Genomic DNA, 14,372 nt, shown 5'->3' with positions numbered 1-14,372 from the left:
ATTTAATTCGGAATTCAGTAACAGAAAGAGCAAACATATTTTTCTCCCGTACAAAGTCATAGGCAAGCTAAACATTGCAACAAAGTCACATGTTTTACAAAACAAAATGTTTTCTTGTTGCAATTCTTGGATTGCACACGACCCTGATAGAGAGGGAAAGTATATAACACGAAAATGGGTGCTCTACTCTCTCTCTTCGTCTATTCAACGTAATTTTAAATGTGTTTTGTTTATAAAGTTTTTATTAATATGATATCACACATTGTTACCATTGAGCTAATCTTATTATTGCACTTTTTAAACTTTGGAAAAGTGTGAGTTCCATTAACAAAAGATTAAGTGATTATGTCTTGAAAATTGTTAACTAGAAAATGTAATTTTTATCTTCGAATAAAATATCTTTTTAAACTTTTTTTCATATCACGACAAACAATAAAACTATTTACAATTTCAGTCATAAATGGCTCATTATGTATGTACATGTATATATGCGTGTATATGTATATATATATATATTTATATACATATACACACATATACAACATGTATAAAAAATGCGTAAGAACGATATGCGATTTGAGACAAATGATATATACATACATAGCTGTATCCTATAAAAATATGGAAAGAAAAAAGACACAAAGCTATATGTATTAGCTATACATATTAATTTGTGGTACAGTGATAAGTCGTAATTCAATTACACGCATACTTTTACGTCTGATGTGTGAACATTTTCGATGTATCTGTAATCATATATTTGTATATACAGGTTCGTTTGTTGCGTCCATTATGTGGTTAGAGACTACTTTGTACATAATATAAATACACAATGAATGAATGAATAAATAAATATATATATATAAGTGTATCACCGCTTACAATTCAGTATCTATCATTCCTTTATCATTTGATAATATAATAATTTAACAATTAATACATAAAGAATATAAATTTATCAATAGCATAAATATATACTATAATTAGTGTCATTTCGGATTTTCATTCGTTATTAAAATCGAATAGAGTAGAATAAAATATAAAACATAAAATACAAAATAACTAACAGAATTAAAAAGACAGTAACATATTGTACAATAATTTAGATTTTTTATTTTATGCAATACTTTCAATTTAGTTACAAAGTACATTAAAATCGGTAATAAAAAAAAATATGGATGTTTATTAGTGACAGAATAAAATGAAGCGGAATATGCTATTGAATCAGAATCAGATTGACTGGAATGAAGCCAATAGCCTTCATAGTTTAAATAATTTTGATCTTAAAAGTACAGGGTGATATTTTATACACACGTGTTTCATTGTCACCTACGTAAAAAATTATTTATCATTAACGCAGTCATCGATCAACGAAATTTATTGTAGACCGTATTCTACATGGTCCAATGATCAAAAAGTACATAAACATAACCTATAATAATGAACGATACGTTAGATTGATAGCATTACAAGTTGTCTATAATTGAAGAAAAAATAAGTAAATACTACCAATAGTCGTGATAAAAACACGATATACAATTATAATACTTTAGAAACAAAACTGATCGTCGTAGAATGTATTTAAAATAGATTTGTGCTTATCACTGTAAATGTCTGTTTTCCTTTTGACAGTACTTGCAGTTTACAAAAACTGATTATTCTTTTTAAAACAGATTCTAGAATGAAATATTCCACGTCGCCACGGGTAAGTAGGCGTAACTCTAGTGGTTCATCTGAATTAAGTTCAAATTTACCGATGCCAGTAACTTACAGGTAAGAAATTATGCATTGGTTTATAACATTATTATAACTACTTCTAACAAAATTAATGTATTTTAGACAAGATTGTATGGGGGCTGCAACAAAGTGTTACAAATACTTGAGGAAATTATTAAAATTTGAACAAATGGATTTTGAATTTGCCTTGTGGCAGATGATTTTTTTGTTCATTTCACCACAGAAAGTATACAGAAATTTTCAAAGTAGAAAACGTATGTTATTCTATCTATAATGATAAAATTTTCTAATATTCTATTAACATAAAAAATCAGCAGTTAATGTTTTATTTTTAGAAACAAAATCACAATTTGCAAGAGACGATCCTGCATTTTTGGTATTATTAATGTGTTGTCTGTGTATATCTTCTATTGGTTTTACTATTGTCCTGGGATTAGGATTTTTCCAATTTATAAAACTACTATTTTATATGATATTTATTGATTACCTTGCAGCTGGTCTGATAGTAGCTACAATATTTTGGTAAAATTTATAAGATATTACTATAAATAACATGTATCATATAATAAATACTTTATAACTGTAATCTGAAAAATTTCACTACATTATATATAAAATGTAATAATAATATAATAAAATTTCTTTTATTTGCAGGTTTTTAACAAATCGTTATTTAAGATTCGATAAAACTCAAAATGTAGAATGGGGTTATGCATTTGACATTCATTTGAATGCATTCTTTCCACCTTTAATTATACTTCATATTGTTCAACTTTTTTTGTATGGTGAGTCACTATTTTTTTGTTACTATTAATGTATATTAAAAAAATGTATTATTTGCTCATTTTGAAAACTAATTGTTTCCAGGTTTTATAAATTATGATACATTTTCATCACGATTAATTGGAAACACAATATGGTTAATAGCTGTTGCTTATTATATTAATATTACATTTTTGGGTTACACAAGTGAGTGCAAAGATAATTTCTTATTGTATAGAACAAGAATTACTAAACCATTCATATTTGTTTTAGGTATTGAAATACTTCATAAGACAGATGTAATATTATCAGCATTACCAATAATATTACTAATATATATTATGACATTATGCGCAGGTATTAATATTAGTCATTTAGTTATAGAATTCTATCATTATCGAGTTGTCTAAATAAAGATTGTTATTTTACCATGAAAGTTTAAATAATTAAATGGGTTCTAATTTACATTTTCATATACATTTTTATGTATTAAATTTTAGTAAATTATAGCCATTACTGTATATATAAACATTCAGTATAAGTGTACTCGCATATTATTTTATCAAAAGTAAAAAGCACTTCAGTCATTAAAAAACAAAACTTATAAGAGGAGTTCTTGTAGAAACATTTCTTATTGATTACAAATTTCTGGTAACAAAGTTTTATAACTACATTTTATTAGAATTATTTAAATACACACATTTTTAAATCTTTTTTGTATATTGTCTTCAACTAATTTTATAGGAACACAATATTTTATATTAGTTACAAATAATATCATTCTTCCGAGTTATGGACTTTCCGAGTATAAAATAATAATGTACACTATTGTATAAATTATTTGTATGAACATTGTATATAACACTTTTTCATTATTAATTATTTTTTTAAATACTCCACTTTAAGAATGATTTCTATTCAGTATATATAATATAAATATAATAAAGTACATTGTGGAAATATCTTAAGTAATATAAATATGTTCTTAAGCCGTTGAATATTTATAAAGACAGATGGATGATTCTGTGTAGTGTATGTGATGAACACCTATAAAAGATTGGTAAACATAATAATTAGTAAGTAAAATAACAGATTTTTGCAGTATAAAAATCATTATATAAACTTTAGTGTCGAAAGAATTAAGAGTTTCTAAAATTATAAAATTTTTAAATTTCTATTTCATATATTAATATTACCGATTGTTATAGCAGTTTAGGTTGTTGCTTTAAAGTTGAAATATCTAGAATCTTACTAGGACAAGTCGTTCTAGGTGTTTGACTAAATGGATAACGTTGTGTTACAGGACTACTTTTTGAATTAGCAAATTTTAAATCAACCTTCGGAGGCACTTCAACGTGAACTTTGCTATTATCTGTAAAACGAAAAATGTAGCTCCTCCATATCTCTATGATATTTTACAAACATTTATTAGTTTAAAAATATGTTGCATATATACTTTAATTTATTCTTTTACCTTCTGTTTGAACAGTATTCTTTCCTGGAAGTAACTGATATCTTTCTAAATAACGCATTGTAGCAAAAGACATGTTTGTGCCTTGTACATTGCTGACCATAAGATGTTTTACAGATGCTGAACCCTGCCTTTGTACTGCTAATTCAGCAAGTTGTTCGTCGGATAAATACTTTAAAGCTAATGCCTTCATATGCATACTTGTATTTGTTTCATTTACAGTACTTGTGTGTGCCACATTTGCTTGATAATCCAAACGTGGGTAGAATGATAAGTCAAATGCCATCCTTTCAAACAAATTAACAAACTTATTTGATAAATACAATATAAACTCAATATAGATAATATAATATATTTATGAATGCAAAACATACTTATTGCTATTATTTACTTCTTTGTGTTCTGGATTTTCGCTTAAACTAATTCCAAGTTTCTTAAGTTGTTCTAATGTAGCAACTTTCACAGTATCTAATGCTCTATTTTCACTCTCATCTTTTTCATTCTGATTTACTTTCTTTTGATCTTGTTGCTGATCATCTATAACACTAGAATTTTGTAATAATTGATTTACTTGTCCAAGGACGTTATTATAAAAAGTCCAACCCACTTTGGAACTGCGTTTAACTTTTTCACTATCATCATCACTAGAATACTCCTGCATTTCAACATGAATACTAGGTTCTGGAGTAGGGGGTGGCCTTTCATTTATTCTTAAATCACCACCATTTAAAATCATACTGTCTTCAATGCAACTTGCTCGTTTAGCAACAGTAGCCTGCCCTTTTTTTCGATAATCTTTATAATAATCAGTTGAGCTATTTACAGAATTACTAGTTTTCACAGAATCATTAATTTTTTGCATATTTAACTTTGTACATTGATCTACACTAGTAGGAATATTTGTTTTTCCAAGAATATGATTGTTATTTCCAAAATCGCTGTATTCTGGAGAGTTTTTTTGTATCAATGGTGTTTTAACAATTTCGTAACTTGTTCCTTTTGTATTAATTTTTTCTAAATACTTTTGCACAGCCTCAGTCTGATTTGATTTTGTAATTGTGTCTTTGCACAATTTAGGAGATCCAGATCTACGAATATCCGCTTCTTTTCGAATATCTATATGAGGTTGTTTTTCTAAATCTTTCAACGAAACGCTTGCATTTAAATTACTACTTTGTTGTTGACTAGATGACATATAACTCTCAGAGTCCTCAACTATATTTTCCAATTGTGCACTAGGCATTCGAGTAAAGGAATTTTTATATCTTCTCAAAGATTCACTAGCATCATGGAGACCACCATTGTTGCACATTTTTAAATTAGCTTTCTCTTGTTGACTATCTTTTCTTTCATAATCATCAATGTCTACTGTAAAAGGACTATTTTGCACAGTGAATTCAAAGCTTGTCATTACTCCAATAGAAACTTTTTGTTCCATAAAAGTCTTTCTTGATTGTGCTTCTGTTAATATTAATTCAGCCTGGTTTACACTTTCACTCTCATTACAATTTTCTTTTTCTTTATCTTTACATTTTTTTACATTTTGTGGTGCTTCAATGTAATTGGAAGCACTTACAGAATTATCATTAGAATGTACAAATAACTGATCACTCTGTTGCTGTAATTGAGATGAACAAAAATAATTTTTTCTTTCCTTAAAATTCTCTTCTTGCATTTTCAATAATCTATCAACTTGTGTTTGTAAAGATTTAATTTGCTCATTTTGACTATTTATAATTTGTAATAAATTCTTGACCGTTTCTTGATTATCTGTGTTGTGAGTAGAACATGGATGAAGTTGTGGAAAAGTGTATGCATTTCTATTAAAGCAAGGATATTGATGCCCTAAGTAATGTGGTAACTGAATTTCATTTCTTTTCAAAGTATTTGGATTAATAGTTAAATTTTGTACAGTTGGTCCATCAATTGAATCATTAAATTGTACTTTTTGTTGTTCAGAATTATGAGTTACTAATTTTCTTTCATATAATAATGGAGAATATTCCTTTTCATTGGCATCATAATTATCAATATTTATGCATGCTTTAACAGCATGTGGCACAGTAGAAACAGGGTCAATTTGTTTCATTGTGTTATTAGATTGAATTTTCATATTCTGATTTTCTTCAGTATATGGTGCATTATCTTTGCACATTTCATAGGAATGCATGCAAGATTTATCATCATTTCTCCTATGTGTTTGTACTTTATACTTTGGACTAATATAACAATCTTTCTTCAAAGTATAATTTCTCTCTTTAGATTCTTTTGAAACATTTTGTGAAAGATAAGGTTCTGAAGTATAACTTTGATTACAATGCATTTTCTGAGGAGTAGCATGATCATTAATTTTAGAAATTGGTGGTCTCCATGAATAATTCTGTTCCTTCCATGCTGCATATGATCCATTGCTATTTAAAGGTGATGAAACATTCTTATGCATTAAATTTTTTGGTTCTACAGGTGGTGAATGAAAACCCTTGTAATCTATAGTCTTACGATTTAAGGGTTTATCAAATACTAAAGAAACCTCAGGAACTGATGGTACTGTAAAGCACTAAAATTATCAACAATAAAACATATTATTTTTGTAATGTAACTACTCTCTTTACCAAAATACAATTTTTTTGCAGACAATTCAATATTGAACATGAAATATTGAAATATGCAAACAAAAAATTAATATTTTTATTTTTATTTAAGTATAATACTGTAAAAGGTCAGAATTTTATAACTATTTTAAAAATCATCTAAAACCGCAACAAAGTAAAAACTTTAATATTCTGTAATTAAGTATGTTATTAATATACGTTTTGTTTAAAAAAAAACTTACATCCAACTTGGTAGCAGGCTTTGGGGTAGTTCTTGGTTCGAATTCATCTTCATCATTACAAGTTCGATACATATTTTAAATTAAATTAAATTTTGAAGTATAGAATTGTTTTATATGTTTAATAATAATACATATTATTCAATTTCGCGCATATATTGGAATACTTGTAAGTACAAAAATTCTATACACATAGAAGTTTTCTAAATTCATAATACTTTACTACATGTTCTTCAACATCTATTATTTTTAACGATAATTTTCACTTCTTGTATTTTCGTTTCACTAAAAACTAATTTCAAACAAATTTATATAGTTGACAATGTTGACATATACCTTATTCGAAATAAAGGTATAGCCAACTTAACGAAACAAATTCTAGTAAATTTAGATCATCATGTGTTATTCTAAATAGGTATTTTGAATTTGGAATAAATCTAAAAGAATTATTATTTGTCAGAATTTACTAAGTAAAATAGTAAGCATATTACAATGTATTCAAACAAAGTAGTCTAATAGTATTACAAGTATTATTACTGAGTTTGACTGTCTTGAATTTATTCTAATTACAGATTTTATCATATCCCATCATTGTTTACTGCATTATTTAGAATATATGTTACTACATAGTCATATTATATAACATATGTATAATCTTCTATTTACATGTTATAAATATGTATTGTATTATAAATGTTTGTTAAAGTGTTTATTAAGCGAATATATACTTCATTTTGTATAACTAAATTTGTTAACTAATAAACGCAAATAAAAGCAAAGCTTGCATTGAGACCATGGTTGGGGCATTAATTCTAAATTCATTTAAAATATAAATGAAGGTCAGCCGCTGTAATTGTTATCACTTTTTGAGAAAGCTATTCTCCTCTTTCAATACTCCCTCTCGTGTCTGTTTTACCAGGTGAGAATTAATTGGATATGCATGTATCAGTATGTATAGAATGATATATTGCACAGTGCACCACATTGGCGGATAACTGAAATTTTACTACATACATATTAGGCAAGGTATTAGCAAGCCCTTGATAAAGCATTGCACCTTATTAGCATTGTTTTTTTTAGAGATAGTCTAGTTTAACGGATATTATATGGATATATATTGAGTTCATTTGTGTTTGTGGTATGGTATTTTAAATCTATGTCAGAGTTGTTTGACCTGTAATATCTTAGAATTCAGATATCGTCGATTCTTAAATTTATATCCAATATGCACTGTAGTTAGATGAAATTTTATTTGTCGTAGGTAATGTTCACACTGCTCAATGCCAAATTATACAACAGTACTCTAATGTAGAAAATTAATATTGGGACATATGTCTTATACGCGATATGTAATTGTGATGTTTTAATAAATCGTGAAGTTCATTGATTAATATTCAATTTCATAACATAAAAGTATGAATTTATAAAATATTCGTGTATATTAGAGGTGCACAAGTTTCTCACTACTTGTGTTCGTCAGATATTTCGAGACATAGCTATTTCGATTCATTAAAGTCTGATTAATGTATGAAGATATTTTATCATTTTAAGTTTCTATTATTAATTATCAATATTGAATGAATAACCAGTAAATATTTATATTAATGTCAATATTTTATGTTTTTTTTAGGTTATGATGATCATGATACTATACTACACTATGCCTTAGATAAACCTTTTATTATTAATCTCCATTAATTAAAGTATTCTACAAAAAGGCAGAAGGAAGATTTTATAATGTTTGTATTTTATACAAAGTGTATGATATTGGTAAAGAAAACCTTGCATCTTAAAGAAGTATAGCTATTAACAAGGTATGTGTTAAGAATTAGTAAAGAAATGTAGAAGCTAATTGATTATAATTTTTTATATTTAATTGCATAATTTTAATAAATTTTAGATTTAGCTTATCCTTTGTTATGGTGGCTGTGCAATTGTTTATTCATTGGAATTTAATTAATTGATACCAAAATTTGTGTCTCTTTTCCATGAAAGTATTACTAATGAAGTATTTGTAAGAGTACACAATAAAGGATGGCAATAATTAACTTCTCTGCTTTTATCCTTTCTATTTGATGGTTATTATGATGGTAAATATACATTGTTTGGCTATATATTTATGAAAAATAATAAAATTAGAATGATTTAATGTATAGTTAAATATATGGAGGATGATTCTAATAATTGGGCCAGGCTATATATTTGTTCTAAGCAAAAATAGAAGAAAATCAAAAGAGAGTATAGGTTTCAATTATCTGTAATATTCTATAATACAACTTTTTTTATATTATACTCAGGACAAAGCTACAATCTGATTCATTTATTAGAACCACCCTATATACATTTATTGTGCATATTTGTACACGCTATTAGTATTATTTAAACAAATTACTTTATTAAGAAATAAATACAGTTAATATTTTAGATAAAATAAAACATTTATAATATGATTAATTTTTACAATATTATGTTTAGGATGTATCATGACATCATTCTTCAGGAATTGTAAATAATAAAATTATAAATATATTGGAAGCAAAATACAAAGTAGAAAGATGGATAGTTCAGAATATGAGACTGTACGAAATATGACACTTTTATTCTTTTTTGAACTTCTTGTGGAGAAAGGTGGGCCACGTACACTCCACGATTTAAGTTGCCAATTTGGAGCTAAAGGTTTTACAAAAGAAATGCGACAAATAGCTGGTGGTTCTCAAAGTGGCCTTAAAAAATTTTTAGCTCAATATCCAATGCTTTTTGTTATTAATGGTGATTATGTATCTGTGAATACATTTCAACAAGTTGTAGAAGAAGAAAATGGATGTAAATTAAGTGGTAAACGTGATTATGCACGAGAGGCTGTAGAATATTTTACAAATAAGTTACTGCAATATGGTGTAGGTACAGAAGTACCAATTAAAAGCCTTTTGGGACATCGATCTCAGGCCTCTCCAGAAGTTAGACACATTTCTGGCCAACACTACAAAGAATTTAGAGATTTTCTTTTAAAGTATCCTGATGCTTTTGTAGTTACTGAAGACAATGTAATATTAAAGCAATATGAAGGCATGAAACCAGAGCCCATGTTAAAATTAGAACCTGATATACCTATAGATCCAGATGTTACAGCAAAATTATTAGATTTTCTTTGCGATTGTATTGAACAAAAGGGTCCAATTCTTATAGATCAACTATTCAACATAGTTAATGATAAATTTTTTTATGAAAACTGGACCTCCATATTTAAGACACCCCAGGATTTATGTACATTTGTCAAAATATTCCCCGACGCATTTCATGTTCAAAGCAATTTGGTAACACTAATTGGAAGACCAAAATCTTCTACAGTAGAAGGGAAGACAAAAACAAAACTTGCAAATTCTGTAAGAAATCAAAATAGTACTGCAAGTCAAACCATTGCAAGTCTACCTGTTCAGTCGAATAAATGTGAATCAAGTAATACTCAAACACCACAGCCAACAACTAATTCAGAATGTATTAGTACTAATGTAATTAATCAAGTTAATTCTGTACAGAGTTCTTATTCTCAAGTGAATGAAAGCAACAACAACTCTCCTCCAGTAAGCTTACAGCAGCAAACTTTAAAGCAAAGAATAAATACACTTGTAATGAAGACTTTGGCAGATAATACGGAGAAAGATCGTAGTTTACAAATTGTGCAAATGGGAGATGCATGGAAATTAAAAGTACTACAACAAACTAGAGTAATCGTAAATCCGAGGGAAAGTCTTCAAATTATTGAGGATATAATAAATCCTCGTAAGCCTCCTCCTGATGGCAAAATTGCTGTTTCATTTGATTGTGAAGGCATAAATTTAGGGGTTAAAGGGCAACTAACACTCATACAAATAGGTACTATGTTTGGACAAGCATATGTATTTGACCTATTTACGTGTCCTAATCTTGTTCAAGCTGGAGGACTTCAAAAACTTATAGAACATAAAAATGTTATTAAAGTAAGGAATGATAATGCTGAATATTTATTATATTCGCATCTTTCGTACTTCGTTTAGCTTTTATGATTTAATGTTTAGAATTCATATTTTGAGTGTTACATATATTATTTCAGGTAATTCATGATTGTAGAAACGACAGTGTCAATTTGTATAGACAGTTCAAGATTACGTTAAACAATGTTTTTGATACACAGGTATTTGATTTGGAATTATTAAATATTTTTCAAATATACTTTAGACTATAAAATAACAAAAATATGTATTATTAGAAGAACAAACTATGTTTACATTTATAGGCAGCTCATGCTGTACTTCAGTTTCAAGAAACTGGTAAACCTGTATATAAAGTTAAGAATGTTAATCTGAATACATTATGTGATCAATATGGTGCTCCATATAATCCATTAAAGGAACAATTAAAAAATATCTATCGTAATAATCAAAGGTACTGGTGTCGGCGTCCATTAACACGAGACATGCTCATTTATGCTTGCAGTGATGTTCTGTGCCTCGTTCCACAAATATATGTTTCTATGGCTAAGTATGATTTACTTATATACTATTTACTAAATAAGTTTATTGTCGTATTTATTCTATTATGTGACAATCGTTTTCTGGGTGTAAGCCGTGTTTTTGCAAGAAATTATTTCGAAACATCGCCAACAGTTGAAGGACACGGCTTATATCCGAAAACTAGTATCAAATTTTAGAACTCGGGTCGTGAGAGCCTAAAGTCATCTTATAATTATTTTTTGTTTGCTTTTAATGCCATTAGACTTATAAAACCAGAAGTACAAGCTCTATTTGCTGAGTTGTGCGAAGAGCAAATTCAAATGCACATTAAACCTGCAGAAGTAAAAACACGTAAGAAGCAACGAAAAGTGGAAACGGAGGTTGCAGATTTGAAGAAGAGAATGGAAGAGACAACTACTAAAAATATTGTGCTAAGTAATCGTGAAATACGTCTTTTGCGTTACTTAGATCTTACTGAAGATGAAAAGGAAAAATTGAAAGGCAGTTACAAAGTTGCAAGGAAATTGGAAAAACTGGAGAATATGGGTCAAGATAAAGGAGATAGCAGCGACGATGATGATGACGATAAAGTTGACGATACAGAATACCATAGCATGGAAAGTTACACTTCGGAAAATTCACATTCTGGTACATCCTTTTACAATCAATAATCTCATAATCCTCTCTCCGAAAAATGCTTCCTGTAATATTTTATTTCTATTTGGGGGGGGGGGGGGGAGGTCTTTTTACTTAGATGAATTACTAAGATGAATTTTTTGCTCAAACGCAAATGATGATAGATTTTTCAAAAGTTGCATACCAGCATTGCGATAGGTGAAGTTTGAGAAACATTGACTTCAAAGTATTTAATGTTTGTGATTCTAGGTGGTATACTGTCACCAAGAAACTCCGATACCCCTAGCCTCACAGAATCGATGCAAATGGTCGATGAGATACTTTCTGATGAACGGATGGACCGATTTGAAAAAATTGAAAAATTGGAAGCAATTCTTTCAGCTGTTACTGGCACTGCAACCGATCAATTTTCTTCAAGTAGTGTAGACGCATCTCCAACAAAATGTGCGTGTTCGTGTCGAGATATAAAGAGTCCACGAACGGTTCGTAAAATCGGAAATAGCGTGGCTTGCCAAACGTATAGTACTGGTGATATAGTAATTACCAAAATATTTCTCACGGAGGAAGAAAAAGAACATATAGATTTAATGAATTCGCCAAAAAAGTAGATGTCATACCTGCTGTGCAAGTGGTAGAAACGAAGTTGCCATTACTACATTTTTTTATGAAAAGACGAGTGGGTGACGAAAAAAAAAGAAGTAGTTAAAAATTGATCTATTTTATGTAATTTGACAAAATTGTAATATTTAATTACAACAATCAACTAAACTTTAACTCTAGATACGTATATTTTTCCAAATCTGATGCTATAGTAATCAGAATTTAGGAAGAATCTGCTTCTTATAAAAAAAATGCAGTATTGTAAAATGTTTACTTTTTAATAGAAGATTACCTTTCTTTACAAGGGTATAAGAAAGAATTAATCAATTACATAGTAATATGCAGTTACAAAACAATATTTCATTACTAACAAGAATAATTGATGAATTAAATTTCTTCGAGTAATCTATGTTACTACTCAGGATTAAAACACTAATATTGTTCTGTAAGACAGTATAAATGATGAAATATTCTGATCCTAGTGTTAAAAAAGTTTTATTACTTTTTAGTGCAATTTCTATCAAGGTAAAATGATATAATTGCGTTATACGCAAGAAAATTTTTGTTCTTTACATAAAGTGCTGCATTAAAATCACTGTTTTATATAATGTACACTTATGTAAATTTATACAAAAACACATTTTGTTTAATTAAAAAATATTTTTGATAAGGTTTCTTATAGTCATATTTGTGCCAATTTCTAATATGATGTATCATGTGCAATTACTGAAGTACTCAAAAATTTTGGAATATTTTTTTATTTGCTTTGACAATAAATAACGTTTGCAAACTGCTTGTTATTGGTGAAATCCATTTTAAAGATGACTATATATGTATGTATTATAGCGTATTTCACAAAAAATAATTACAAAATAAGCACAGGTAAATGTGTTCATATTACAATACAGCTGTTTTTAATGCAATACTTTTCAAGGCTATAATGTAATGCATCTGTTTAAATTTGTATTTAATCATTGTATAGTTTTCAATTTCAAATATTATTTTGAAATATTACTATATTTTCCTTTCTGTTGAATGGAAAAATATATGAAAATTGTTATTTATAAAAATGCTTGATCAAGAAAGTTACAGAATACACATCAATGAAGTTTTTATCTTTGAAATACTTAGGTGATAATTATTTTAATAATCCTTTTACATCGTTTTCTGTTTTTATAAATAATTCTTCATAAATAGAAAACTATATAAATTTTTCAATGCAGTTTATGACTATAGTACACCTTAAACTGTATTGTTATTGCAAAATAATTGTATACAATACATTTTTGTTTTGTAACCTACAGTACGTTTTTTAAACAGAAATAGTCTGTTGATATTATTTAATATTCATTACCAACACATACAGGTATATTTTCTCTTAGTTTCTTTTAAAAATAACACTGGTCAATACTATGTTAAAGTATAAATTAGAGTCAAGTGCCTTGTTTGTACTAATGCATTTAAGTCGTTTTAATTTAAAGCATGCATTAATTTAACAAAAAATGACAAAACTATTTTATCAACAATAGTAGAGAATGTTGTTATTAACAATAATTAATTTATTGCATAAAAAAGAACATTGAAAGATGTGCATAATAAATATTTTGTGAAATTAGTTACTTTCATTACATGAGATCTGTACATAAACTTTGTCAACAAATATTCCTGTATCCTGTCCTTTATATCCTAAACAAATAAAAGGTTTTACCTGTTCTAGTCAATAGCTTTCCACTGAATTACATCGTTTTTTATCAAAATCGTAATTGCGAAATTAGGGTAGTACGCAACGTTGTTTATAACATGTTTTTGTACTGTTTACCGTGAAACATCTTATATAATTTCAACG

At 27.8% G+C, this 14,372-nt stretch overlaps 3 protein-coding genes across 7 annotated transcripts; 2 read left to right on the top strand and 1 right to left on the bottom strand.

The window, feature by feature from the left end:
* Nucleotides 1-1,068: 1,068 nt before the first annotated feature.
* On the top strand, nt 1,069-4,310 carry Unc50 (Unc50 RNA binding protein). 2 transcript variants are annotated; one of them, XM_076764698.1, is made up of 7 exons: nt 1,069-1,606; nt 1,674-1,773; nt 1,840-1,991; nt 2,073-2,259; nt 2,392-2,522; nt 2,605-2,706; nt 2,773-4,310. In XM_076764698.1, exons 2-7 carry the CDS (start codon nt 1,682-1,684, stop codon nt 2,907-2,909), a joined length of 801 nt encoding a protein of 266 aa, XP_076620813.1. In that variant the 5' UTR covers nt 1,069-1,606; nt 1,674-1,681; the 3' UTR covers nt 2,910-4,310. The 2 variants fall into 2 exon arrangements, with proteins under 2 accessions (XP_076620813.1, XP_076620814.1); XM_076764699.1 differs by having other exon boundaries at nt 1,470-1,498.
* Nucleotides 3,300-7,060, bottom strand: LOC143341672 (uncharacterized). Its single transcript, XM_076764673.1, has 5 exons — nt 6,804-7,060; nt 4,345-6,527; nt 3,974-4,257; nt 3,696-3,871; nt 3,300-3,546 (listed from the first exon to the last, which is right to left on the bottom strand). The coding sequence occupies exons 1-4, from the start codon at nt 6,873-6,875 to the stop codon at nt 3,702-3,704; spliced, it is 2,709 nt and encodes a 902-aa protein (XP_076620788.1). The 5' UTR covers nt 6,876-7,060; the 3' UTR covers nt 3,300-3,546; nt 3,696-3,701.
* A 418-nt stretch (nt 7,061-7,478) lies between these two features.
* Nucleotides 7,479-14,141, top strand: Egl (Egl_like_exo domain-containing protein). Of its 4 annotated transcripts, none has more exons than XM_076765181.1 (8): nt 7,479-7,719; nt 8,431-8,614; nt 8,701-8,890; nt 9,276-10,777; nt 10,891-10,971; nt 11,074-11,318; nt 11,553-11,938; nt 12,176-14,141. In XM_076765181.1, the coding sequence occupies exons 4-8, from the start codon at nt 9,356-9,358 to the stop codon at nt 12,532-12,534; spliced, it is 2,493 nt and encodes an 830-aa protein (XP_076621296.1). In that variant the 5' UTR covers nt 7,479-7,719; nt 8,431-8,614; nt 8,701-8,890; nt 9,276-9,355; the 3' UTR covers nt 12,535-14,141. The 4 variants fall into 4 exon arrangements, with proteins under 4 accessions (XP_076621296.1, XP_076621293.1, XP_076621294.1 ...); XM_076765178.1 differs by having other exon boundaries at nt 7,706-7,826; XM_076765179.1 differs by lacking the exon at nt 7,479-7,719 and adding an exon at nt 7,923-8,061.
* Nucleotides 14,142-14,372: the final 231 nt, after the last annotated feature.

The sequence above is a fragment of the Colletes latitarsis genome, chromosome 5 (assembly GCF_051014445.1).
Source record: "Colletes latitarsis isolate SP2378_abdomen chromosome 5, iyColLati1, whole genome shotgun sequence".
NCBI lineage: Eukaryota > Metazoa > Arthropoda > Insecta > Hymenoptera > Colletidae > Colletes > Colletes latitarsis.
This window is presented reverse-complemented; position numbering and strand designations above follow the sequence as displayed.

Bases quoted from the DNA above. Each gene is read 5' to 3' on its own strand.
- LOC143341672 (XM_076764673.1), bottom strand. From the start codon at position 6,875: ATGTATCGAACTTGTAATGATGAAGATGAATTCGAACCAAGAACTACC. The intron at 6,528-6,803 runs GTAAGTTTTTTT...TGATAATTTTAG, and splicing joins AGCCTGCTACCAAGTTGGAT to TGCTTTACAGTACCATCAGT. The intron at 4,258-4,344 runs GTATGTTTTGCA...TTTGTTTGAAAG, and splicing joins GAAGTAAATAATAGCAATAA to GATGGCATTTGACTTATCAT.
- Egl (XM_076765181.1), top strand. From the start codon at position 9,356: ATGGATAGTTCAGAATATGAGACTGTACGAAATATGACACTTTTATTC. The intron at 10,778-10,890 runs GTAAGGAATGAT...ATATTATTTCAG, and splicing joins AACATAAAAATGTTATTAAA to GTAATTCATGATTGTAGAAA. The intron at 10,972-11,073 runs GTATTTGATTTG...TTACATTTATAG, and splicing joins ACAATGTTTTTGATACACAG to GCAGCTCATGCTGTACTTCA.
- Unc50 (XM_076764698.1), top strand. From the start codon at position 1,682: ATGAAATATTCCACGTCGCCACGGGTAAGTAGGCGTAACTCTAGTGGT. The intron at 1,774-1,839 runs GTAAGAAATTAT...AATGTATTTTAG, and splicing joins CCGATGCCAGTAACTTACAG to ACAAGATTGTATGGGGGCTG. The intron at 1,992-2,072 runs GTATGTTATTCT...TTTTATTTTTAG, and splicing joins AAATTTTCAAAGTAGAAAAC to AAACAAAATCACAATTTGCA.